Raw genomic sequence first — 27,953 nt, forward strand, 5'->3', positions numbered from 1 at the left:
TTCTGCCTCTCTGCGCTCTTTGGAGGGTCCCGCTCGTCCCATCCCACTCCCCGCCAGGACATCGTGTTGTGTTGTGACCGTAAAGGTTTAGGTTTTTTTCTCTTTTCCTCCTAAACAGCAGGGACCGGTAGATTCCGTCCCCTCCTTTAAGAACTCCTGCTGACTACAACGAGGGGATGTGAGAAGGGTCTGACCAGCAGAGACGTGCCTTTGGGGTGCGGGCAGGACAAAAAGCAGCACGCGTTGGTTTTCCTAGGCCTTGCAAAGCTGCCACCTCCGTTTCTCAGCAGCAACGCTGCAGAGGGGCTTTGCATACCTGCTAGGGAACCTCTCGGAGCACATCGGCCATCTGGTTGTTCCAAAACTAGGAGCCACTTTCTCTAAGCTGAAAATTTCTACCTCTGTGCTTCAACGTTTTGCATCTTATTTTGACTTCACGTGCTAAAGGAATACAGGAATCAAGCATGGACACATAATCCGGGGGCTTATACCCCCCTTCGCTACCACCGAGACATTATTTCTGGTGAGAACAGGGTTTACAGCAGCCTACTGCTTACTCCAGACAGCAGCACCCACATGCTGGGGCTCTCCTTTCTCTGTGAATATGCATGTTTATGGGATCAGTGTTGGTTTTCTTTTATGTAATGTAGGTTCTCCCTTTATATGAGCCGGGAAGGATGGAAAGATTTCCTCTGCTCCCCCTCTCATGTCTGTTTGAGGGAGTAGAGACAGGGCTAAGCCTGCAAACTGCCCCCTCTCAAACAGCAGAGCAGAGGATTGTCAGGGCTGCTGGGGGTGGGTCCTGCGCTTGGTGACCCTCACTTCTCAGCACAATGCTCCCGAGCTTTGGTGGAAGTCCCCACACCAGCACCCTGTCCTCCATGTGCATGTAGTTAAGGGTCGGTGGGGAAAAAATTGTTAGTAACCTCTCATAGAAACAGTTATCTTTTGTTTTTATCTCCATGAATGTTTGGTGGGGGTCAAGGCCTGCTCTTCTGCTGGCTACAGCTGCTCCTGGAACCAGCCAAATGGAAGCAGGAGCATAGAGTTCGGAGGAAGCACTTTGCCCCTCCCAGGCCCATATTTTGTTATCTGGGCAAGGCTGCATTCATTGGGAAAATGCCAGTTTCCTGTCCCAAGCCTTTTTTTTCAAGCTGTTCTGGTGGGAAAGGGAATAAAGCACAACACTGCTATCCAGAGCCAGCAGCAGGACCGCAGGCACAGCCCAGACTTCTGCACACACATCCATTCTCTTCAGGGCTTAGGCTTCAGTGGACTGAGCCTCTGTCCCGCCTTCCTTTTCACAGAGTGGGATCAACTGCCTGCTCCAGTGGACTGCTCCAGCAAAATGTTTACAGTCTGGTAATTTCCAGTTCCCACAGGCAGAGGTGGGGGTGCCATGGGGCTCTTCTCCCCTTTAACTGCCAGGTGGCTGATGATTTTCAAGGGGCTAGAAAAGCCCCTACAAAAAAATGGGCAATAGAGCTCTTCTGTTCAGAGCTGCAGCTGGGATGAGTGACTTGCTGCTCTCCTCACGCCAAATGGAGAGTCAGCAAAGGCTGGGCTTAGCTTTCCCACCAGTGCTTTATTTTTAGCCTGAGCCCATACGTGGGCAATTGTGTGAATTTTGGCCAGTGGCCTTTCTCTTCAGTAACTTCTTTTTGTCTGGACAATCTTGGTGCTGTGAGTGACTGTGATTGTAAAACTTGGTACTGTGAACTTTTCCTATGTGATGTGAAATGTGTCGAGGGGATGCTAAGTTCCTGGCTAGAGGAGGTGTAATGACAGGTATATTATGCTTGTACAGATACTTGTTTCCTTGCACCTTCCTTTTTCTCAGCATTAAACAGATAGCAAAAGCTTGGCAAGAACAACAGTATTATTCAAGAGAGAATGAGATGATACCTGTACCTAGGAGTACTCCATACTTCAGTCAAACAGCTGAAGAAAGAAAGCCCAAACTATTGCCAAAAACAAGGTGTAGGAAATAAGCTATTTACCCCCAACTATGTTTTGCTTCTTCTACGGCCAAGTTCACAATAGCACCAAAGCGTGTAGAACATCCCTGATACACTGAAGCGTAAGCATAGTTGAGACACTAGAAAAATCACAGAATTATTAAGGAGTCTTACTTGTCAGTACCCCTTCACAGCATGTAACAAAGTTGCTGTTTCAACAGTGAGTGCCTTTTTCCATTTAAGACATAACTGAGAAAATGGCATATATGAAATTTATCTAGCCATGGCATATATTCAAGCCATTGACAGTGAAATCACCGTTCAAATTTGGCTGTGGATACAAAGGTTGCCTGGGACAGATGACCCTGCAAGATAATGCTTCTGTTGTGTAGAATTCCTTTGTAGAATAAGTGGTTCTTTGTAGTGCCATGGTTTTTAGGTTGTTGGTAAGTGTGCTGTTTGGAGAGTAGAAAGCTCTCCAAGTAGTTTGATGTACAGGAGCCCCTTTGCAATTAAAGTGCAGCTCTGTTGCCATGTCACTGACTACAGAGAAGCATTTAACTCTCTTGGAAGTCTTGTTTATAAACTCGCTCCACCTTTTGAATTCCCTTCCTTTGGTAATTGAACTCTCACTTCCATTTAAACCCTTCTGCTACATAATAGATCCATCTGCAGCAGAAATAGATAGTGGTACCATTAAAGTGCAAACGATACCTCACCCGATGCACCTTGCACACCTACTGTATGTTCTGCCAACGTTTAATTACTGGTCCAGGCCAATAACACTTTGCTAAATGAAGTTGTGCCATACTAAGACATAAGTTCCTTGGGATTCTGTTACGAGCCTTGTAACACAATACAGCTGTTTAGCATTTTATTACTCTTTGCTATCCCGACAAAAGATATTACTACTCCCAGGAGGGGAATCTGAAGTGAGAGGTAAGGCCTATGGTCAACAGACTCTTGGCATCCCCTTGGCATTAATCAGAACTTGTATTTTTTAAAAAGCAAGATTGTTAAAATAAAATCAGAAACTTGTGACTGATTTTGCTCATTTTTTCCCTTCTTTGAGTATTGTTGGGCTATTCAATTTTGTACTTGAGGACCAAAGGATGCAGTAACTTGATTTTCTCATGTTGGATGGCTAAAACAGTATCTGGATTTTCTCCTCAAACTAACTTCTGGTAAGTGAAAGTGAATTCTAAAAGCCGTAACACCAAGGGAGTAATTTGAGAAGAGAATGACTACAGCAAGAAAATCCAGATGACACTTCTGAGCTTCCTATTTAAAGGATCTATAGGAATTCATAGCACTTGAAAAACGCTCATGGGAAAAAAAAAATCTGATTTACATGTTAATTGCTGTAAGATAAAAGAAACTTTAAGGAGTGGGATTGTCAAGATGACAATTACTCACATAATCTGCAAATTTGATACATTGGAGAAGCACTGAGATCGCAGCTGCCTCTTGCTCAGCTGCTGATGGGTTCTAGGTCCTGTACAGACAGGAAACAAAGGTGGCAGCCAGTCTTAAGTTTGGATCAGTGCAGGAACTGTCTCTCTGTTGCTCTTTCCAGACATCTGGCTGTAGAGAAAGCGAGCTGTCTTAACAGTCCTGTCTCACTGTGCAGCCCTGCATAGAAATTAAAAGCACTTATAAAACTTTAACACCCATTTTGAAGGAACATGCAGTTCCGAGAAATTTGGGGCCCTAGCTGCATCCAGCTCAACTGGACACAACTAAAACACTTTGCAGGAAGGTTGGGTCAAGCAGTTCAATTCTAGCTCTCAGTTCTCCAAAAGAAACAGTAACGTAACGAGCGAGGCAGAACTGAAAACATAAGTATTTAGGTAAATATATCCAAAAAGTATTCTTGTTTTTTAATTTAAGGAGTAAAACAAGTTATAAACACAGATTTATAAAATATACATATTACAATGTTGGTTTCAAGTCAAAAGAACAGATTATCTTCTAAGATACCAGATTTTTTAAGAGCTAAAATAAAATTCTCAACACTTTTTGACAAGTTAACTTAGAAGGACAGGAAGATGACAAGCTTGTCTGAACAAAGGGGGAAGGCCTGCATGTATTTACATCTCCCAAGCTGTTATCCAGCAAGCTGGACTACAGAAACCACGACAACAAATTGGGTAACGCCAGCCTTGACTACTCAGTCAGTGCTACATAGGCCAACATGCAATCACTGGCAGAGAACAACTTTTTCTAGTGCATCAAGCTTAAATCTTTGAAAAACTCTGGAATTGATACATTTCCCATCGCTGCTCCTGGAACATAAACCCTTTAGTCAATATAAAGTATTTCACAATGAACTATCTGTGCCTGAGTTTACACCACATAAATGCATTTTACATTCATTTTAGCTCAGCCTCCCCTAACACAGTTATAATCTCCGCTCTAAAATAGCATCTGCTGAAGCTACACTTTCTTCCCCTCCAGAATTGTCTTTCATTTCCTTAAGTGTGTGTTACTATCTACATCTTCAGCTCAAGTCTCACTGGTGCCAAGATGTCCAAAAGCACTGCAGCAGTGCATCAGAAAATACACCAGATACCCCTGATTCAGTAATCCTGTATTCTTATAATTGTATAAGCAGCCTGAAAACCATTGTATATTATCACCTCTCCCCTCCTCCTCTTACTGCTGGCTTTCAATCATGTACTTCCCACTAGGGAGAGTTATGGAGATTTCTAATTAGAAGTTTATTCCCCTTACTGCTCAGTTACTCTGTTTGATTTCTGAATGGCTGTGAAAATGCAGTTCCAAATGAATGAATGAGTGCCAAAAGAAAGTCTCCAGACATGTATCAACCAGGTAAAGACAGCCTTAACCTAGTTGAAGTTCAAGGCACACATCTTTAACACAGTATTTACCACAAAAAATACAAAATGTGTATTAAAATGACAACGTACATTTTGCCATGTTATCTATTTTCCAAACGCTGTCCATGACTTTTATCCAGTGCAAGAGAACCAGTACAGCTGGATGGCATTTTGAAGGCACAAGCGAATAAGCCACAACAATTCTTCCATCAGTGAAGATTCAATGTAATACATTTGCCCAAGGAAGAGAACTACTGCCTGTTCTTTCACTGGAGTGGCTGATATTCATTGCTTCACTCCAGAGGTTGAAAGTAATGTTACCAGACTGCTAGGCAATCCTGTCTCCTAGCAGCAGATAGGAAGATACCACCAGTTAAGTCATTGATAATACAAGGACAAGGATGGCGTTGTAAATGCAGTTTCAGCACTGTGTGTGCTACCACCTTCCATCCCTGTGCTTCACATGAAGCAGGTCCCAAACAGAGACTAACAGTCCTCCAAAGACTGACCACTGTCCATCACCTCAGCTGGATACCCCCAGTCAGAGCTCTGTTGAATGTCCTGGAAAAGCAGCTGCTGCTGGAGGCTCTTTAAACTATTCAAGACCTCTGGAGAGAGTTCCTGGAAAACCACTTGGTTTTCCTGATCTTCCTCCTCTTCTTCCTCCTCCTCCTCCTCCTCCACAAGGTCATCAGGAGGCAGAGGAGAACATCTAGAGATGTATCCCTGGTCTGACTGCACTGACTGTCTTTGGTCTTTGCATTGGTCATCAAAGACCAGCTGCTGTTGCCTGTCAGCCTCCTCTTGGCAGAGAGATGGCTCTGATGGAATGACATGCTGCTGATAAAGAGAGTACATAAGTCCATTCAGATGGTGTCTCAGTTCACCTGAGAGGTTTTCAGGACTCTGGTCATCATCTACCACTGAAACTTCAGAGTCATCATGGAGGATGATGTTATTCCTCACAGGAAACCTTGACTCCAGAAGAGGAACTCCCTCCATAGAGTCCTCATTACTCAGCACATGATGAGCAAGTATATTTCTATCTTCCATGGAAGAGACTGGCTCCACTACCTGAACTAGAGAAGCCTCATCCGTAGGAAGCACCATAGTCCGAGAAGTCAGATCCCCACATGGATTAAGTTGAGGTTGCAGTTTACAGCCTCTGCTTTCACCTTCATGCATGTGGAGGTTCACAACATAACAGCAGTTAGGGTCAGGCTCCTGTAGCTGCAGCTGGTGTTTCACAATTCCACCCTGTTCACTTAGCAATGAATCCACCTGGCTCTCTCTGCTTAGGGACTGCAACTCCTCATCATTATCTAGGCAGATGGTTTCACTCTCAAACCAGTCTGGGTGCTCAGTCTGCCAGTTCTTGAACTTCTGTACTGCCTCTTTCAACTTCCTTCCACTAGGGGTATCAATGTAATTTTCAGCTGTGATTTCCTGGATTCGATGGATGCGCCCAGGTTCAAACTTCTCCAAGTCCTGAATCCGAAAATAAATATCCTCAAACTTGTCCATCAGTTGGTACCTGGATGTGACATTGAACAGATCAGGTATATCTTCCTCACTACTTATCCCCTCAAAATAGCAGACTATGTACATTCCAAAACAGGCTGGCTTCTTGAAATCTGGCAGGATCAAATTCAAGGCTGGGGTGAACAGGTCTCCCATAGGCTTTTGCTGATCTTGTTTGAGACACACAGGCTCACTCCCAAGCATGGCCTGCCATTTAGCTTGGGTGCCCCGTGAACATAAGATGATAATCTTTGAAGATAGGTCTTCCATTTCCTTCTTCTGTCGAGTAAGCCAGGGCAATGGCCCCAACTCTGAGATCTGATGATCTTCTAGCAGATCTAAGGCTACAGCAGTGCCACAGACAGTCATCAGAAACTCTGCAAACTTCAGCACCACATCCACGTACAGTAGGTGATCAGCAGAGTACACAATCCAAACCTTTCGAGGCTTCAAGGGTGGCAGAGGAAAGTCGGAATATGGTGCTGCTGAAAGACAGAAAAATATTCAATCCAGTCACATTCCTGAAAATTTAATGGTGCAAGCCAGCAGCAATCAACACAGGATGATAGTAACAAAAAGTTCTAGCAACTACTAGTTTTGAAGCTATTTCGGTAACACATGCAGACATCTCATTGCAGCAATTTCATATGAAAGTCCAGACAGAGGAGCTGTGATTTGTAATAATGCCTGGATGGTTCACAAAATTTCACCACACAATTTCACTACACACGCTTTGAAAATCTTGCAAATGTAGCTATATTATGTGCTGGAGCACCAAGAGCATCCACCCCAAAACTATCTCCTGTTGCTATGGCTTAGATGATTAGTAAGGGTTCTTTTGCCAGTAAAGCCTGAGCTGGGTCAAAAGCCTCACCACTTTACAAAGCAATTATCTTTTATGTGCCAGATATGGCATTCCAAATTCCGTATCTTCTGTCCAAGGCTACTGGATATTTGAAAGTTTGTTTTAGCTAAACTAAAAGATCCTATAAAACCTTTTGGTTTTGAGAAGCACCAATACAGTAGTAGAGCCTATGAGAGTTCTTTGTGAACAATTGTGTGAGACTTCCAGAATGCATTAAATGCCCTTGACAAAGCACAACTTACCAGTCTGCAACTCATTGTGGTTCCATTTCTCTCGCTGGTGTCCTGGAAGAGAAAGAAAGTCACTATTACTTCTAAAACCAAGAAATAAGATTAAACCTTTAAAACAACAACCCTTTCCAAAGATTTTGTTAAAAAAAAAGTCTTTAATTGTGCAGAGATAAAGACATGGGGAGGGAGAAGCCTAACAGAAAAAATATGCTAGATGAACAAAGACTCTTCTGAAGCCAGTTTTGCAGTGTACCATGCTAAACCTTTCTTTTGAAAGGAGAAGGAATGCAGTCAAAATCAATTTTCTCCATTTTTGCAAGATTTGGCCAGTCTCTCAAGGACAGAACCCCCAATTGTTCTGCTAGCTCTCCTTAAAGAGGAGGCTTTTTTAAAGGTAACTTTTTCTTTTATTAGGTTTCTTTGAGGAGGCAACTAAAATGTCCCTAGCTACACCTTGATGTTAAATTTCCCAAAACAATCTCAATTACTCCTCTCAGGTAAAAAAAACAAGCAAATTGCACAGTTTCACTGTGTTAACTGCCTCATGGTTGCAGCACAGAGGACTAGGAATTAGTCCTTCAATACCTGATTTTCCAGCCTGCTCAAAGTCAACCTCTGTGCCCTGTTTTTCTTCTATCTGAGTTGATAGAACATTATTTAAGCTCAAAATAGTATAACAATGAATTTTGTAGAGATTTTGGGAGACATGGAAAAGACTATAGTCCAGACAATATAGAATGAGATTTCAAGACAGGGTGGGGGATGATGCAACCGAGAGCAGGTGCTGGTGGATGAGAAGCTCGACATGAGCCAGCAATGTGCACTTGCAGCCCAGAAGGCCAAACGTGTCCTGGGCTGCATCAAAAGAAGCGTGGCCAGCAGGGCGAGGGAGGTGATTCTGCCCCTCTATTCCACTCTTGTGAGACCTCACCTGGAGTAGTGTCCAGTTCTAGAATCCTCAATATAAGGCTGTGGAACTGTTGGAATGGGTCCAGAGGAGGGATACAAGGATAATCAAAGGGCTGGAGCACCTCCCATACCAGGACAGGCTGAGAGAGTTGGGGTTATTCAGCCTGGAGAAGAGCAGGGTCCAAGGAAACCTTAGAGCAACCTTCCAGTACCTGAAGGGGCTGCAGGAAAGCTGGGGAGGGACTGTTCACAAAGACTTGTAGTGATAGGATGAGGGGCAATGGCTATAAACTGGAGAGGGGAAGATTTAGATTAGACATAAGGAAGAATTTCTTCACCATGAGAGCGGTGAGGCACTGGAACAGGTTGCCCAGGAAAGCTGTGGCTGCCCTATCCCTAGAGGTGTTCAAGGCCAGGTTGGATGAGGCCTTGGACAGCCTGATCTAGTGGGAGGTGTCCCTGCCCATGGCAGGGGAGCTGGAACTGGATGATCTTTAACGTCCCTTCCAACACAAACGATTCTATGATTCCACGATAAACACAAAGCTTCCATTCTGCAAAACTCTTAGGCAATGCAGGATGAAAAAAAACCTGGAAAAGATAACTAGTTATCTGTAGGAAACAAAGGGATGAACTATGAAGTTCTTTTCCCTCATAAGCTCTGAAGCACTATGAAAATGGAGTATCAGACTGTGATTCACAAAAGACTTAAATAGGTGGATGCCATTTGCATGTTAGAAGTCTCATTGTGTAAAACAGAAGAAGGTGTTTACATAGGCATTATCTCAGTAGCAAGACATCAGAACAGCAAGGAAGAAAATAGAAATAGGAAAAGTTATAGAAGTAGGAAAGCTAGTTTTAGCATTGAATCTTTTCTTCCGAGCTGAAATGAGTCTTACCTGCTCGTTTTTTGGTCATACAAATCACACCCGCTATGACCGATCCCACCAGTAACACACAGATACCAGTAATACACCAGTAGAACCATATAAACATGTCACCTGCAGTACAAAAACAGTGCTTGAACATTGCTTTACACAGATAAGAGTTTCACCAAAGATCATGTCTTTCTTGAGCAGTAGGGACCAAGAGAGAATGACCCTAGCATTGCCCGAAACCACAGGCTGCCCAGCGCTTCACCCTTGCAACACGTCATAGCCACTTTTCAAAACAAACTCCTGATTTCATGATGATGATCTACACCATAAAATTGCTTCATGGAGAACCATATGTGCAGTAGACTGAAAGTGCAGATAATATTCTCCTAACAGCATTGTTTATCCAGCTTTGACAGCCATGCTGCCCCTGTGCTTGTTCACATAATCCATCTTAAAAAAAAAAACAAACCACCATTCTGGGTGATGTATTTTTTCAATCTACAGATGTTTTTTTCTTTTTACATCTCGGGCAAACTAGCTCCTTACAGGTGTCGTTGCAGCCAAAAAAAAGATGTCAAATCATTATGCACATAATTTATCTCAAGATTCATAAAAATGAATATATGCAAGCTATTCTCTCCAAAAGCTGCTTTATATTATGCAAATTCTTTTAACACTGAGCAAAGTGACAGAAAGTATTTTATATTAAGACTCTTCTTGTCAAAACTGTTTCTCAAAGAATTTTATGCAAGTGAAGCATCTCTAAAAAAATTGCTCTTTGAGGTTCACACTTGTCACAGTTTAGCCCCTCTTCCCAGCTTGGTTGAAGGTTGAATGCACGCAGTTGTGGCCCCAATTTCTCCCCTGTGGGAAAGCATTAATGCCCTGTTACTTTGGTGATAAATCATAAATTTTAAGGGTTATCACTTCTGGAGACTGACACCGTCTGAAAAATGTATAGTTAACTTTCAGCAAATGAAGTTACTTAGATGAGACTTAGCTAAAAAGTTAAAAAGCTAATTCTAGCTTTCTATTAGAAAGCTATTTCTAAGCTCAAATCAGAACAACACTGCATACAAGAACTTGCCTTATTAAACCACGGTGAAGTAACTCCTAACAATTCACTCTGAGTTCAGTGTTACAAGGGGTAATTTCCTGCCCATCGAGTCATTCCCAGAGATGATAATTTGTTAATTCTATATGACAGGAAAAGTCAAGAAAAGTTTCAGAGTAGTGGAAGAACTTCCTACCTGATGGGTCTGAACCTGCAAAAGACAAAAAGTTACATTAAAAATTCAGCTCTCATCTGTAAGACAATGGGAAACTAATTTACTGAAAAGCAGTTCTCACTTGGAGCTGGAGCACATGGGATAAAAGCAGAGTGTCTCAGACAGTCCGTGCCACAGCTCGCAAAGAACGGCTGAATCTGCAGTTGAAATAAATTAAAAAACCAGAAGATATTCTTAAAAGCAATTCTGTTCCCCACTTTACTTCCCTCCTGCCTCTATATTCCCTCTATTTTAGCACAGGGACACAGAATTCCCATTTCCCTTCAGAAATCAAAATTAATCAGGAATGCTTACACTATACATTAAGAAAACAACAAGCTCCTGTGGTTTAACACTTGCCATTTCCACTCCATAGTTTCTGACTTGGCAACTCTATATTAAGGAAAAGCCACTGTCCACAGATAAAAGTTATATAAAAAAATTATTCTTTCAGCCACAATAATAATTTCCTTGATACAGGTAATTAGGGATTAGCCAATCTCAGAACAAAATATCGTGCAAAAAGCAGAACATTCCTAAGATGCTTACTGACTTTTTCGTGAGGGAATAGCACAGGGACAACACTGAGATCCTACCTGTATTTCATAGTCACAGCAAGCTCTTATGTTCCTCTCTATTTTGATTGTGACATTCACTTGCTGTTGCAGCCCACCCTGCAGAAGTCAGACACAAGTTACAAGAGAAAGAAGAAAACGGAATGAAATCAGGTAAAAAGAAAAGGAGATGACATGAGAATATGCAGTGGTCCAAAGACGCAGAAATGTCTTGTTAACAAGAAGCCCACAATGAACAAAATGGATAAGTGGTCTGGCCACCACCACCACAGGCATTCCGTGTGCCAGACATGGTAATAGAGCTAAGACAGCAGTCTAAGTTTGCACAGGTAACAGGAAACAATTAAGGATGTTTCTTATTGTGTAACTTCAAATGTGTTTAACTTACAAGTTCTTAACAATGTAAATGTCTTCAGTTATGTAGTGTGTAAACATTAACAAGCTTCCTTGTTTAATTAAAATGCTGTCAACACTGCTGCTTCTGACACTAGAACAGACAAATAAGTTGTCCTTGTTACCTGCTGTACACAACCACTATCACAACAAACTAAATTTATTCTTTACAATGACTAGTAGATACATACTCCAAAATAAAGTATATTACCCTGCCACAGAAACATGCACACAGCACCGTTGGTCCTGCCCTCCCCTCAAGGAAGGGTGCAGATCGGTACCAAACATTCAACATTTCTCCTCCCTCAGATGCCTGGAGGGGGATATTTCTTATGTCAGAAGACATGTTGGATCTACTTTGAGATTCTCAACAATACAGACTGTAAGACCTAGAGTAACTGATTCTCAGTTGGATTGAACCATCTGCTACAAAACCACTCAATTCTTGATCTAAAAAATTTAACTAACACCCCTCTCCTCCAGGCATCACATTTGATAAACTACTTTAATGATTTATGGAAATGTTACACCTCAATTTTGTTTAATTTATTTATCCTTATCCCCCAGGCACTGACCTGACAAAGGTAATAAAGCCCAGATAGTCAAATATCAAATTTGGGGTTTCTTTGCAGAGGTGTACAGACTGCACCATGCATCATAAACCCCCTTTTTGATCTTTTCTCCACCAAGTTCCTGAAATAGAGTTCCCCTTTCCGAAGGCAACTAAAAATCTCTGAAAATAATTCCTTGAAAATTGCTGTACAAGTGCATTTGGTTACATCTCCTATACCATGGCTCCAACTTCTTGTTTAGCAACCATTAAACAAATATTTGTCTAAATTACCACAGAGGATATAACTTAGGAAGCCAATTACCTCAGTGAAATCACGTGTGATTATTTTACACTTCATCTCATTCAGGAAACTGGCCACGTGAATTTGGTATCGGGCTGGCTCCATCCATGGGTTAAAGCTCACAAGCAGAGTTGTATCATCTAGACTTTTACCTTGGATCCTGGGTTCCCACAAACTGCCTGGAAGTAGTGCAGATATTCCCAAGTTTCTCAACTGTCAGAAACATTTCAACAGGGCATCCACATCTACATGATTCAAACAATTTTTTACCTGTCTTTATACATGAGACGGTTCTTTTCATTAGAGGGTCCCTGCAGTCTGCAAGAAAGAGCAGAGGCTAGTCAGAAATATCATACTTCCACTTAGGAAAAACATTTTCTTCCCAGAAGCCAAACACCCAACTAAGCCCTCCTTGATGAATAGAGACCTCTGTTCCAAAGCAGGAGCAAAATTCTGCAGCAGATCAATCTTGATTTCATAGAATGGTTTGGGTTGGAAGGGACCTTAAAGATCACCCAGTTCCAAGCGCCCTGCCACGGGCAGGGACGTCTTCCGGTAGATCACATTTCTCAAAGTCTCATCCAACCTGGTCTTGAACACCTCCAGGGGTGGAGCACCCACAACTTCTCTGGGCAACCTGTTCCACTGCCTCACCACCCTCACAGAAAAAAATCTTCTTCCTGACATCTAATTTAAATCTCCCTTCCTTCAGCTTAAAACCATTACTCATTGTCCTACCCCTGCACTCCCTGATAAAAAGCCCCTCCAGCTTTCCTGTAGCCCCTTCTGGTACTGGAAGGCTGCCATAAGGTCTCCCCAGAACCTCCTCTTCTCCAGGCTGAACAAGCACAACTCTCTCAGCCTGTCCACACATGGGAGGTGCTCCAGCCCTCTAATCATCTTCCAGGCCCTCCTCTGGACTTGCTCTAACAGATCCATGTCCTTCCCAAGTATACTTTCTAATGCAGAAAACTAGCCCCTCCACTGATTTTATGGCAGTTGTTTTTTTCCAGAATAGACATAACAAGAAAAGACTGAAATTATACAATGAAATTATAATAGTAATATTTGTTAACTCTTGAAAAGATAAGACTTGTGCAGACAGGGTCATAGTGGATTTAAAACTTTATATTGATCTCTGGACCTTGAGAGTGCCATAGCAATAGATGCCTCCAAAAGCATTCTGCCCCAGGAAAAACAAGAGGCTGGAACCTTTCTTGATCCCTGAACACCCTTACACATTTATAATTCTCTTTGCATATTTAGCAGATTGGCCTTGACCTCTGAGACTTTCTTCAGAGTCAAATCCAGGGTTACATATTCAACACTTAGCAATGTGGGTTTTACAAGTCTCAGCTTAAACTATGCCTCTCCTCCAGGGTTTGGACACAACGGAAAAGGAACAACCCCCTCAAATAGCTGAAAGAAAACATTGCATATCTTAAATTTCCAACTTTCAAAGTTGGAAAATACATAGTGCCCCTGTAATTCACATGTAATCTCTAATCAAAGCTCCCTGCAATTGCTGAGCTTGACACAATGCACCAGTTTTCTGAAAAGCTGTGAAGGATATAAGCCAGGAAGTCCTCAGTATGACCATATATAAGAAAAGATAATAGGGCTGAAAACCAAGCGCTCCCTTTCCTTTTCCAGCTCATTGACTGACACATCACATATTTTTGTTATAAAATGGTAAAGTGTCATGTTGACAACTATGAGCCAGTTAAGAAGAAAATTACAAACCAGTTTTCAAGCTGTATCAAGTGCCATGTATTTATAAACTAGTCAGTGCAGCCAGAGGGCACTGCAGATGCTCAACATCTTCAGGGAAAACAATGTAACTTTTTTGCTTACAGGATAATTTTCATATACAGATATAAAGGTCAGGCACTACACTATCAAGTTTCTTGGTAAATTAAGCAAAACTGTGACTTTGAAATCAAACTTCACCTGTCTATATTTAATACTAGAAGCCAGACTTTACTCCTTCTGATTTGGAAATTTTGGCCTGTACTTCCAGTTTCCACAAGCAGAAAGGCAACTTTGAAAGATCTGAAATTAAGTACAAGTTGCAGCAGTAGACCACAAAGAGCATAAAAGATTACTCTACAGCCCCATTCATGTAAATTAAATATCGTTGTGCCTGCTACAGAGATGAACATTTCAGGAACAAAATTCAGATGTTACTTGCCTTCAAACAGCCTCTTAGAGGGACAACTATACCAGTTTTCAACTTTCTAGAGAGCATACAAAATTTTTTTAGAGTAACATCTTCCATGAAGGAACTACAGCCAACCAAAACCAAAGGGTATAGCCCTCTAGTCCCTGCACATGCACCTTATTACAAGCAGAGAGTTGGCAAACCATTGGACACAGGATGATGACTTGTAGCATAAATTATACGTGTACTTTGGATATATTGTAGGTAAGGCCAGCACTATGGACCTTCTAAACAGCAGCTTCCAGAAAGGACAATGGGTTTTTATAATACTGTCAGCCTACTGCCAAACTTGCTCACTATTCAGGGGTCTGCAAAAAAAGTCCTCAGTTACAGGTCCACAAACCTCCACAGTCCTAAGCTTGAGGTCTAAGCAAACTAGAGCTTCTCTTACCAGGCATTGTGAAAGATGTGGACTTGCGATTGTAGTCTCCATCTACACTCAGTTTGGGCAGGTGGTACACAGTTACTTGGTAAGTCTGGCCAGGTTCGACTTCAAAACGATCAAAAGTGAAATTCCACTGAAAACAAAACACATTCACAAGGACTTAAAATGAGAATGTTGTCCTACAAAGGCACTGAAATTAACAGCTGACTTGGCCTTGTTCCACTGTGTTCCCTCATCTTGTATCCCTTTTTCTAAAGCTTGACTATGAAACTCAGATGTACTAAACATACCAATTCCTTGGTCTATCTCAAATTCTTCTGTTCAGAATGAGAAAGTACAGTTATTTCTTGGGATTTCTGAACTGATACAACAGCTTCGTGCTAAACAACTGTGTGGAGTTTCCACTGAATTACATTTTGAAATGAAATGAAACAAGGCTAACACACAGTTTTGAGACCAAAATTCTAGTGTAGTATGAACCTTGCAGTGCTACGCAAGTGCTAAGCATTTGGAATTGCAATTATACGTACATAGTTCTTTACCTGCCTATTCCATACATATTTTCTTAAACTACACTGTTTTCCACATATCAATTATGCAAATTCTAGGAAATATATTGGCTCCAGATGGTAAGCGAATTATGGCCCACTTCTGAGCAGTAAGGAACAAACTTCAGACTCCCATTGATCCATAAAGGAAGCTGTGGACGCTTAGCATTTTTCTGATGAGTTTCCTAGACTAAGTGTAAGCCGAAGGACAACCCCCAAGGTTGGGGCTTTTTCAACAACAAGAAAATATAAGAAACAAGTGAAAGTAAAAGGGAGGACTGAGTTAAAAGGAAGGCTACAAATGTCACAGCTGTCATGCAGAATACAAAAACTCCTACAATTATTTGCTTTAGGCAACATCCAGAACGATGACATGTGCTAGGCAATGAGAGCAACAATTCTTAAAACCCGAAGGACAGGAAGAGTGAGAAAGAAACCAGGATACGAAAGCAGCTTGTAGACAGTTACAAACAAGCGTAAAACAAATTGGAAATGACAGCATGTCTCAAAGCTCAATATCTTGATTATTTCATCAACTCTAACAGACTATACTTTTAATCAAAACCCTTGCTGTACGACAGTGAAAGCAGAAACAAACCCATGGACTAGAAAAAGTAGTTTGGAGCCCATTGCACTCACCCGGCCTCCATCTGGACGGACCTGAAGTGGCAAGTTGTTCTGAAAGTCATACTGGGCACAAACTTGTTGATTACTGTTCACTTGCATAACAGCCAGCTCTGCCCCTTGGAGGTATTGGATGCTAGCTGCAGGCACAGGGACAGAGAGAGATGTCACCTTCACGTATAGAGGTGGCAGCCTCCACAGAGATTACCGCTGTGCCTAGTCTCATCATAGCCTTATTCCTTTGAAGCGCTAGAGATCCCAACACAAAGACAACTAGCCATGAAAAAGTGAGCATGCAGGGTTGATTAACAGCACTATCAGCTTAAATATTTCCCTGCACAGCCAGAGCTCCATCTGTCCAAATGAAGGAGCAGAGTAGAAGGCAACTTCATCCTTTCAGGCACCCTGACGGTTCCACAGGTTCAATGTTGTGTTTATCCCTCTCAAGGATATGCAGAAGATATTTCCTTTTGTGAGTGAGTGATTGTGCACATTTTGGGTCACCCTTCTAGAGGACTGTACACAAAACTTAGGAATTCATGAGGTAGTTGTGTAGTACAAATTCCCAACTCGCATCCAAACCTGTGGTTTATTTTTGTTTGTCAGACTGCTAAGTAAATCCTCGTTATTTTCAGTGACTGTTCTGTAGGTGCCTTCATGACACCATAGTAAAGATATGGGTCACTTGATTCCACTTTTATCTGCTTTCCAGTTTTAAATATTATTATCCCACACTAGTGGAAACATTTTAAATTCTTGAATACCCAGCAGACACGATGCCCTGAGTTGGTCACCAAGAAAAGAAAAAAACATACCCAAACCAAACAAAATGAAGGAGCCAACCCCCCAAATTTCAAAGCTCTGCTTTCATGACTAGATCAGTTAAAGACTTCAAGTCATAATTCTCCTCCCTATCCTTACTAGATCACACCCATTTCCTCTGCTCTATGTTCATATTAAACAACTACCCATTACCATCAGTGGCCACTTTCCATTCTATCCGAAGCACGGGGAGCAAGTTTCCATCCATCTGATGGAAAACGTCAGAAGATACGTGAAGACTGCTTGGAGCAGAAGGAGTCCACATGCGAACCTGCATCCAGCTTGCCTCCATGCAGGTACCTGTCCAGCAAATGAAAGTTACCATTTAGAGTGGGGATGAGGATACTCTACTCAATTGCAATATGGTCTGCGGTTTGGGTTAGGGTTACTCAGAAGGCAAAACTGAGTGAAAGATTGCTGGTCTGGGAGCTCAGAAGGGCAGTTTTCAGTGTGCAAGTACTTTATAAATTGTCTGCAATATTCTGAACTTATTCATCCTAGTAACTCACCCTTCCTCTTTTCCTTGAGATCCATTAGCAATTACCACAATTAATGCAGTCAGGTTAAACACGTCAAGTAAGTTTACTCAGTATCTCCTGCAGTCCATACCTTGCTGCTGAAACAGACCTATGTTAGAAGATAAGCACTAACTAAAATGAAATCAGGTATGACAGGCGTTAGACAGATGTGATCTACTTAGATTTTTGTAAGACATTTGACTTATCAGAGCATATTAAATAGCTCTCCTGAATATCAACGAAGCACGAATAACGGGAAGAACTAGGTTGACAAATTAAGGAGGAGTTGCAAGTGGGAAATCATTACTGTTTGAATCTTTTAAATAGCTCTGTGAGGGTAAGCTTAGGCCCAATGCTATGAATTTTTCTAGAGAATATCAACAATCTAGAAGTAAATATAAAAAAACCCTGAAGAGAGTATGTAACCATCAGACCTGCTGGGAGGGGAAGGCAGAACTGTCAAGTTAAACAGAACTGAGTCACTTTCTATCATGGACCTATTCAGACAAAACACTTCCTGACACATTGTGATATACACCTCAGCACATGTTGTGTAGGTCATATCTACCTAATGAGAATTTATAATGTTATTTATTTATAACAGCATTGCTGAAAAACTAGCAGAAAAAACTACTGAGCATAAGTTGTGTCACGCAGCCTATGAATCATAGGAACAGGGTAGTGTGATCACTGAATATATCAAAAAAAGAAGCAAAAAGGTAAAACTATTATAGAGGCTTTGGAGAGATCAGTATGATATTCATCAGCTACTTGTTGTAACCACTGTAATATTGAAAAGAGAATAATGAAAAGCAAGTGAAAAAAAATTTTAGGTTTGACTCCTCAAAAGGAAAACATGTCCTGATACCAGTTTTAACCGACAGAAACCCATGCTGCTAATGAAAGGTTGCTCTCTCAGCTACATTTTCCACTTACTCCCTTGCAAGGCTGTGTGATGATCTAGTTCATAAAAATGACCTGCCAAATGAAGATTTCCCCCTTTCTTTGGTGAGCTACTGTCAGGCAAAGCTCAAGGAGGCAGTTCAGCCTGCAGGCCCACCACCGCTGGCGCTATCCCAAGGGAAGCAGTGTGAGTGTACAGCCAGATGCTGGCAGGGAGATACATAAGAGCAGCACTTTCCCATTACACAGTGCACAATCAGCCCCTCCTTCCCCACACCCTCAAACACACTTTCAAAAATGGGAACAAGGAAAAATGGGCACTATCCCTTCTTGTGACAACACAGTTTGGGGCTTAGGAAGTAATTAGACAATCCTCAAATGCTCATCCTACCCCAAAATACTACAGAAAACTTAAGATTAAAGTACCTTTCAGAAAAGAGCATACTCAGCAATAAAAAATTTTCTTTTCCCTAGAGCAGAAAACCATAACAAGAACCGTAAAACAGAATTTACATCAAATATTCAAATAAGGCAGCATTTTAATGGTGGGGCTTCCGTTTGGTTTAGCTGTGTTGTCAAGCTATATTCCAATGGCAATTTGCCAGTGGGAAATGTGATCCAATCTGATCCCACTCAACTCCTCTCCTGCCAAAAAAAGTTTAAAATCTTGTTATTTTCAGCATAATCATCTTCCTGATCTGGCATGCCAAGCATGGCTATAAAAATACTTGTGCCAGTACGACACAGGGTTGGGCACTGAGGCAGAAATGAGCCTTAAGAACAACAAAGAAAGGTCAAGGAGTTCTGCACTGCCATGCAGATGCCTCTGTGTACCAAATGGACAAAGGCAAAACCTCCTTTTATAAAGGACATTGCCCATTACTGTACTAAAGTGTTTCAGATCTGTGCCATTTCTCAGCCTTAATCCCTTACACTTGCTGTCTCCAACATATTTGTTCAGCAAGACTTGCAGTAATTCTGGTTTCCTTTTCCAGTTCATAGAATCACAGAATCATTTAGGTTATTAAAGACCTTTAAGATCATCACATTAATTTGTTGGACTTCATACCCAATAATTTACAGGAATTGCTCTCAGCTGCACCCCTTTACATCCTTTTATTCTACTTCATACATTAATTTTTCAAATAATATCATAGATATAGTAGCTTGTAATGAAAATTTACTGACAAACTTGTCCTAAACTTCCCATTTCTTTAAAAAATGACTACCCTAGCTTTAAATAAAAACTAAACAAGTTGCATTGTATTCCACCCACCCCACCTCCAAACTGTATCCTGAAAGACTTAACTTCTCATTCCTCTTTTAGCTGGAGCTGATTATGCACCAAACTGAAAATTCCCAAAGCAAAGCATAGCAGTGCTTCACTTTATATCTCTCTGATTCTAGCAGGAAGAACTCCTTGCATGAACCCAGTTAAAAAAAAAAACCATGATCCTGAGGGAAAAGCACAGTGAAGTAAAAATTACTTACTGTTTCTTACGAGGCAGTTTAAATCCTGTGGGGGAGAAGAAAGAATATTATTACTCTCAGAATAGAAACTGGATTGACAGTAATTTTCTGCTTGGTGGCAGGAGATGAGCAGGAAGAACACAATTCAGTGAACAGCGGCGCATACAGGCTAGAAGAATTAAACACCAAGAAACATTGCACAAAACTTTAATCAGAATATCAAAGTACACAGGGCACAAAACCATTCACAGCTGAACTGCATCTGTGACAGTAGTAGTTACAATAATGAAAAGAAATGGAGAGGCAAAAAAGCAAGATGATGATAGCAAAAAACCTTCAAAAATCCAGGACTGTGGAAACAAAAAACAATGTGACATGAAAGACTGCTTGAAGGAGACAGGCATATTTTTTAAACACCATTGCTTTAAGTTACTGCTGCCTGGCAGTGGTCACAATGATAATGCTTGCAAGGTCTATGCCCATCTGACTGGAAGTACAAGCTCTCTGCAGCTAGGACTGCCACTGAAGCACTGGGTTATGTTCTGCCTGCAGTGGGGCATCCCCTGAACTGAAAGCCTATATCAGTTGTGGCTGGTCTTTCCTGGTGCAGGAAAAAGATCAACATTTAGTAAGTGCCAGGCTTGAAAGTGGGATATGGTGATTTTGTTTTCTAGAAATATATTTGAGTATCAGCCTATGAATGAAAAAAAAAATTTCAAAAAAAATCAGAATTAGACTCTTTCATATTTCATAAGATTGAAGATGTCCTGAATATAAAGAAGCAAACAGAAATTATGTGGGCTCTGCGTGGTTTCCCCAGGTATGTTTCATTTACACTGGAAGACCCCACGGTCATTAGGAAAAACCGTGAATTTGCTTGGGTAATGTGATGCAAAACCCTAGCCATAAGAAGTTTGAAGTTTTCGCTGACTTCATAAATCAAGATGAGGGCAAGGTTTCCTCCCACTCCTTTCCTATGTCTTGACATATAAAGATAGATATTATTACACCGCTGCCACAAAATCATTCATTCCAGTGGAGGAAGCAAGGCAGCAGGATTTTTAACCTGTCTGCAACTTAAGGTCGACTCCAAGAGTATTAGGGGCTTAGCTTATTAACGCAGTGTAGCCATGGCTATCCAAGGCTGTATTTACATTTTCAGGGATGGGTGATGAAAAAGCCAGCCCTGCCTTTTCAGTAGTGAACATGCCCTCCACGGCGGCACGCAAAGCTGAGGTTTCATAGACATTAGGCCAGCATCAGACACCATCACTGGGATAAAGCTGCCCCAAAAGCTGTGTAGGAGTGCCCTGGGTGAAGCAGAGGAGCTCTAACATAACCAAGGGCAAAATAAATTCATGAACTTAAGGTCAGTATGAAAGGACACAGAAGAGGTACTTTTCGCAATTCCTTCTGTGCTCAAAAGGTCAGAGCAGCCACAACTAGGGGAATCAACTTGATCAATTTAAATGTAAATACCAATTTAGTCTTAACTGCACCCTCACAATTATACTGCACCTAATTATTGCAGACAAATGTACATAAAGTCCTTCACTGGGTATATAAATCCTGTTGGGCTAATAAAAATTGGTTACAAGTATAGCTAGTAGAGATGTTATTGTAAGTTTGTACCTCCCAAATCAGGTTTCCTTCCCCTCCACCCCACCCCAGAACACTCCTACATAGCATCTGAAACCTAAATCCTTTGATAAAGTAAAAATCTAGGAAGCAAGTAAGCAAATACTGATCAAACCTAAACTAGCTAAACTAAAATCACTGAAAAAGAGAAAAGTATAACTTGTAACTACCAATACAGAGAAGCAGGTTAAAGTATGAAAAAAAATACTCCAAACACTTCAAATGCTTGATCAGACTTTCTTAGGTAAATTATTTAGCCTGACAATGCCCCTTGCACAAGCAGGTGCAGTGGTTTTGATTGAGATGGAGTTAATTTTCTTCAGAGCAGATAGTACGGTGCCATGATTTGAATTTGTGACCAAATCAGTGTTGATAACACAGGGATGTTTTAGTTATTACTGAGCAGTGCTTACACAGCATCAAGGCCTTTAAAGTTCATTAAACTGCTCCCCCAAAGCAGGTAGGGTGGGGGTGCACAAGAATTTGGGAGGGGACACATCCAGGACCACTGGCCCCAATTGACTAAAGGGATACCTCAGACCATACGACATTGTGCTCAGCGTATAAAGCTGGGGGAACACAAAGGAAAGGGACATACTCAGTGTTTTGGCGCTTTTCTTCCTGAGTAACTGTTAGATGTGATGGAGCCCTGCTTCCCTGGAGATGGCTGAACATATGAAAGCCAATGGGAAGTGGTGAATGAATTTGTCTTGCTTTGCTTGTGCACACAGCTTTTCCTTCATATATTAAATTGTCTTTATCTCAATCCATGAGTTTTCTTGCTTTTGCCCCTCCAATTCTCTCCTCATCCCACTGAGGGAGTGAGTGAGCGGCTGTGTGGGGCTGAGCTGCTGGCTGGGGTGAACCCGCAGCAGGCAACAAAAAATAACTGTCTACTAACACTGCTTTTTTGTTTGTAATGTAATGACCTCTGTTAAAATCTGTCACCTAATATTCAGTCATTCTGTCCTTGTTCCATTGCAGTTATCAGTAACTATGAATTGCATCATGATAAAGCCCTTATACAAATCATAAAGCATTATTTACCTAAAGAGCAGCAACATATTTGAGTGCCTGTTTTTCTGTTCACTAGCAGATAAAACACAGTTAAGTGAGGAAGTGCATTTCCCCTTTCTTTTTTTATGATCAATATTGAACCAGCACAGCATATAAATGGATTATCTCTTCCTCCAGGTCTATTATCCCAGGTAAAGTGTTTGCAATGATGTCTCCAGCATCAATGAGGCTGTGCCCTTTCTGACACTCATTAAGAAGTGAAGAGCTTAATCAGAAACCATCAATCGGTTGATGAGGATTCAGAACTGAAAGTTAAGACATCCCTTACCTTTCAACACTGGGTTTCTATGGGGACAGACAGCAAGTTTTTCTGGCGTGCCACAGCTCTCCAACCCCCCTCAGGATTTTCAAGGGGCTACCTACACATGTTTTTTTCCCCACATGTCTATTTACCTGCTATACCAGTAACCTTTTATGTGCAGCTGACTATGTTTGAGTGTTTTAAGCTGCCATCAGTTAGTCAAGAATTTAGCAGGTTTACCATAAGGGGGGACAGATTCTCCCATCACACGGCAGCCTGCACCAACTCCATTGTTGATCAACTCCCCTCCCAGTCCCCAAAGCACTACTAGGATGACCTAACAGCCAAAAATGCCCAGAACAACAGTTCATCCAGTCAGGAATTTCTCGCTATTTGCATAAGGAAGCGAAGATAACAGAAGGACAAGATAAAGCCACAATCCAGGCAGAGATATATCAACCCCAAAGGATACCTAGAAAAATACCATCAAAATCCTTATTTCCTTTTTGGATACTGCCCAGGCAAACTGGACTGGGCTGCAGCTGAGGTCACGCTTTTACACCAACAAAGTGTAGCTCCAGAGAATGACATCCAAAAACCAGAAAGCAATTAAAGAAAAAGACAAGTCAGTTTTGCAGCAAAATAAGTCAACTTCCAGATTTGCACTGGCTACCTCCTTAGCAGCAGGGGGCATACTTGCTGGTTTTCCCTTGTAAAGGTCCAACCAACCCAACACTTCATCTGATGTGTTGGCTCATTCAGAACGCATTAACAAAGTTGTGGTCAGCAGAGAGACTTCACCTGGTCTCCCTACATGAGCAAGCACAGATTTAGATGATACAACAGAAATAAAATTACAGCGACAATTGTTTCTGCTCACTCACATAAATCTAGAAGCATGTAAGAAGTGTTGACAGAACTGAGACGTGTCAGCCTGCATACAATGGACAAGCAGACAAACAGGAGGAGAAGGAATAAAAATTAAGAGGTCTGCAGAAATGCTAAAGATGTAGCCCGCAGCCAGGCAACACGCTCTGCACTTGAATATAAAAGGGGCTTAAAATGAGATGTTCTCTTCTCATCAGCTTCTTATTGCCTTTCAGGCCCAACAAGCAAAGCTACAGACACAGGAGGCATAAATATGAGCACAAGGTGACTGTGAGGTGACTTGTGAAACTATTATCAGCAGAGGATGATAGGCACCGTCAACTCTTCATGATTACTTGCCGTATTTTCACGGAAAGCTAGGTAACTGTTTCTTTCGCTCCTTTTCCCAAGATTTTTCATGCTTTTTACATAGAAAAGAAGAGATCATACGCCCTGGAGAATCATATGGATCCAGAAAAAAACGAGAAACTGTTTAACAGCACCATGTCATAACAATTCAATTAAATTAATAGGAGGCCAAGATTTCCCAGCAGGATGCTGTGGTAACTAGCAAGAAACTGCAGTGAGCTGGGCAAGCGTCCAGTTTTCCTTTAAAGAGCAGCTGCTAAACGGGAATGGCTCCAGCTTTCCAAGATCTGTCTATTACCTATGAGCCACTCTACATGTCTTCTGAGGCTTGGCTGATTTGAAGTTTACTGCAGTTCTCCTTTCCTGATTCCTTAGTTAAAAGAATCAGAGATCAATAGGACATGACCACGTCACAGGAATAACTGCTGACAGATGATTTGTGTAAGGCTGGTAGGAAACAACCATCTTTTAGAAAGTTTGTTTGATTTTTAAGTGTTTTTCTCTGCAGTTTCTAAGTCTTCCTCTTGCCCTCATACAAATTCTCAGAAAAATCAAACTCAAAAGTTGAAGTTTCTTCACAAAAATCAAAGTTTTCTTCGTATTTTGGTAGTTTTGATCACAGATCCTTTTCATGCCAAGAAGTCCAGAAATATTCTAGCAGCATTAAGTGTGATCATGGTTTATGGTAACAACCTACACAAAAAACAGGCACCACAGAGGGGAATGACAGAAGTCAGTCAACAGCAAGCAAAATGAACACAGGAGGATGATGTCTTCCTCACAGAGCACTACCATCGCTCATCTTCATTAGAGATGCTAGAATTCTTCCCCAGAGAGTTTTAGTGAATATCCATATCAAGCTGGCACGACAGACTTCGAAGACCAAACTATGTACGCCTATTCGGTCCCTTAAAGATGGCAGGGTTAAACACTGTATTTCTCCAGGACACCAAGGTATGCCATGCCACTAAACAGTTATGGTCTAATGACTGAACACAGCGATTAAACACTTGATGATGAACAACCAGTTGTGTATTTAGGCTGCAGGATGTTTCTCCCCTGCGCATAGAAAAAAACCTTGTATGTCACCTCCCTGCAGATGACATATACGAATAACAGTTACTAGAAGGAACTGGATTTGCAGCTGTGCTATTCAGCCTTATAGCAGAGCAGTTTTGATGGAATGGTGCTGAATAAGGCCCATTAAGTGCATTTGTTGTCATTTTAATAAGATGAGCCGTTAACGACCATTTAGTTTTACTTTTGCAATTTATAGGTGTCTACCTAGACTGATATAACACGTTCCTTTCAGTGCATCTTGAAAACAGCCTCTGCCACCTGAAAGTTTTGCTGAACAAAACCACTGTTGCTTGAAACTTGGTAACAGCAGCACAGGCGCGGTGGGTTCAAAAAAGGAAGTGGGTCTCACCAACCCTACTCAGCAACTGCTTCCCTTTTAAACCACACTGCAGTCACTCATTGGAAGCGTTACTGACTCATCCTTTGAAAACAGTGCAACTGACAGAAAGGGAAGAGGAAATTGTTTTCAACTGCCATAGCTTCTGTTGATGGTACTTTTTTACTATACGTGTCAGCACCTTCTCAATTGTTTCTGAAGAGGCGGCTCATGGGCTTAAGACAACTCATTCTTCTTAAGTCTGTCTGCATTTTTGTCAACAGCTTATTGAAAGAAAAGGTCAAAGCAGCAGGTTTACACATTCACTGATCTATGAGCACACCTGGAGAGAGGAGCAACACGTGCACTCCATGAAAGCTGGCGAAGTACTGGTGAACTCCTCACTGAGTTACTGTGGTTCATGCTCCCTAAAGAAAGAGGTTCAGCCAGGAAGACAAAGTCAGTCAAAATCCAAGCATCCAAGGACTCACAAACTCTGTAATGTACTACTGTCAAGCTCTGTGTGACTAACAATGTTTGGGACGCTCGTGGTTATGTTAGATGCTTAAGCAATACTGTAACGTACTCTTTCTCCTTTGCTAAGATTTTGCATTTTGTAACTCCAAACTTGCACAATTGAACCATCTTACTTTTAAACAGGAGTGAAGGCAGCAACGCAGAGGTCAGGTAAAACAGGGGTAAATATATGGTCAAACATTAGGAAAGGAGGTAGAACAGACAAAGGATAGGAAACATACAGAAGGATTATAGATGTTTTCATCCTAAAGGACGCATTTTGATTTACGTGTGTCTACAGCTACATCTGACTAGCTGCCTTCGCTAGACTGCTGAGAGTGCATTATGACAAACAAAACTTTCTAGCTTAGAAGACAGCTGCCCATCAACCTTTTTATGCATGCGCCATATCAACAAAAAGAAAAGGCAAAACCAGATCTCTTTTCCCTCCTACACATACTTTACATGTATCTTAAGACAAAACAAAACCCCATAAAACCTAAACAACCCCCCAAAAGCCCCAGAGAGAGGCTAGTGGTTCATACTTCAGACTGCCCAAGTTAGCTCAGGTTGATTAGTATGCGTTTTACGCAGAAACCACATCCACACCTCTCAAACTATATCCTCCCTGTCTAACTTCACAGGTAGAAAAGGCAACTTAAGCCCTGCCTTTTTGAAATTTCAAGTAGATATAATGTTTGTTTACCTACTCCTTCAGCAGAGGTTCCCTGCTTCCTCCTAAAAACCCCTTAGCTGCAAGGAACAAGTTAAAAAATCCAGGACATTAGGCAACCTCAGCCCTTAGCAGACACTCGCATCCTGCTCAGTAACTTCAGGCAGTTGGAGCACATTTCAGCCAGGCCCCTCACAGAAGTTTAGTGACAGGAGTTTCCTGGCAGCCACTCCATGGTCAGGCTAATCATGCGGTGTTTATGGTTAGGGTTTAACATTAACTTAAGGCAGTGTGTGCACTGTGTACAGTTGCTTTGATACACACAGCCCACACTAACCACAACCACCCCCCGCCCAAACAGGTACGGGTCCTTAAATAAGCAACATCACTGACTCAAGGATAAGGTGAACGGCTGGATCACAACCTCGGAGTCCCCCCTGCCAGCCCCCCCCGGGGGGCTCGGAGAGGGGGACCCGTCCTCGGGCACCTCCTGAGCCTCCTCCCCGGGCAGAGGCTCCCGAGTGCTCGCCCGAGGGACACTCGGGGCTCCCGGCTCAGGAAGGAGCAGAACAGACCCCGGGCCCCGCATCCTCTCCCGGGAGGGCGAAACCACGCTCATCCTCACACTCTCTCCAGTGGGCAAGAGGCTCCCGCATCCCGCCGTGGCCGCCCTCCCTCCCGCTCCTCACCTCTCTCCCGGTCCCGGACTGCCCGTGGAAACCCACATTCCCGCCGCCCATCGCAGGTACCATAAGAAGCACGAATACCAGGCTTCCCTGGCTCTGCCCGCTGCGGGCACCGCGGGGACTCCAGCTCCGCATCCTACCCCCCAAACCTCGCATCTCCCCCCAGGAGCCCCGCATCTGACCCTCCCAAAGCCCCGCATCTGCCCCCACCAAAGCCCCCCACTGCCCCCCCAAAGCCCCCCACCTGCACCTTCCCAAAGCCCCGTATCTGCCCCCCTTCGAGCCCCCCACTGCCTCCCCCAAAGCCCCGCATCTGCACTCCTCCAAAGCCCCGCCTCTCCCCCCCACCCCGAGTCCCGCATGCCCCTGCCGGACCCCGCAGCCACACACCCCGCTGCGCTTACCGGCTGGGAGCAGTTGAAAGGTGGCGCGGCGTCCAGCAGCAACCGCAGGGCCGCGCCGGCGGGCGGGATGAAGAAGATGAAGAAGACGAGCTCCAGAGGCTGCCGCCGCGGCGCCGAACCCGCCATGGCCCTGACACTTCCGGGCTCCGACCTGAGGCGGGGCCGCGGGTTACAAAGTGGGCGGGGCTAGGACTGCAGTGGGCGGGACTACGTGTGGGCTAGGGCTGCATTGGCCAGATTACGAGATGGGCGGGACTAGAACAGGGACAGGCGGGACTTGAGATGAGCGGGGCTTGAGGTGGGC

At 42.6% G+C, this 27,953-nt stretch overlaps 1 protein-coding gene across 4 annotated transcripts; it reads right to left on the reverse strand.

Moving 5' to 3' along the window:
- Positions 1–68: 68 nt before the first annotated feature.
- Positions 69–27,800, reverse strand: IL17RA (interleukin 17 receptor A). 4 transcript variants are annotated; one of them, XM_054055682.1, is made up of 13 exons: positions 27,650–27,800; positions 19,804–19,828; positions 17,045–17,191; positions 16,085–16,209; positions 14,904–15,030; positions 12,562–12,609; positions 12,313–12,470; positions 11,066–11,143; positions 10,552–10,627; positions 10,452–10,466; positions 9,223–9,324; positions 7,427–7,468; positions 69–6,801 (listed from the first exon to the last, which is right to left on the reverse strand). In XM_054055682.1, the coding sequence occupies exons 1-13, from the start codon at positions 27,773–27,775 to the stop codon at positions 5,285–5,287; spliced, it is 2,586 nt and encodes an 861-aa protein (XP_053911657.1). In that variant the 5' UTR covers positions 27,776–27,800; the 3' UTR covers positions 69–5,284. The 4 variants fall into 4 exon arrangements, with proteins under 4 accessions (XP_053911657.1, XP_009555384.2, XP_053911783.1 ...); XM_009557089.2 differs by having other exon boundaries at positions 69–6,804; XM_054055808.1 differs by lacking the exon at positions 9,223–9,324.
- Between the last annotated feature and the right edge of the window lie 153 nt (positions 27,801–27,953).

The sequence above is a fragment of the Cuculus canorus genome, chromosome 1, assembly GCF_017976375.1.
Source record: "Cuculus canorus isolate bCucCan1 chromosome 1, bCucCan1.pri, whole genome shotgun sequence".
NCBI lineage: Eukaryota > Metazoa > Chordata > Aves > Cuculiformes > Cuculidae > Cuculus > Cuculus canorus.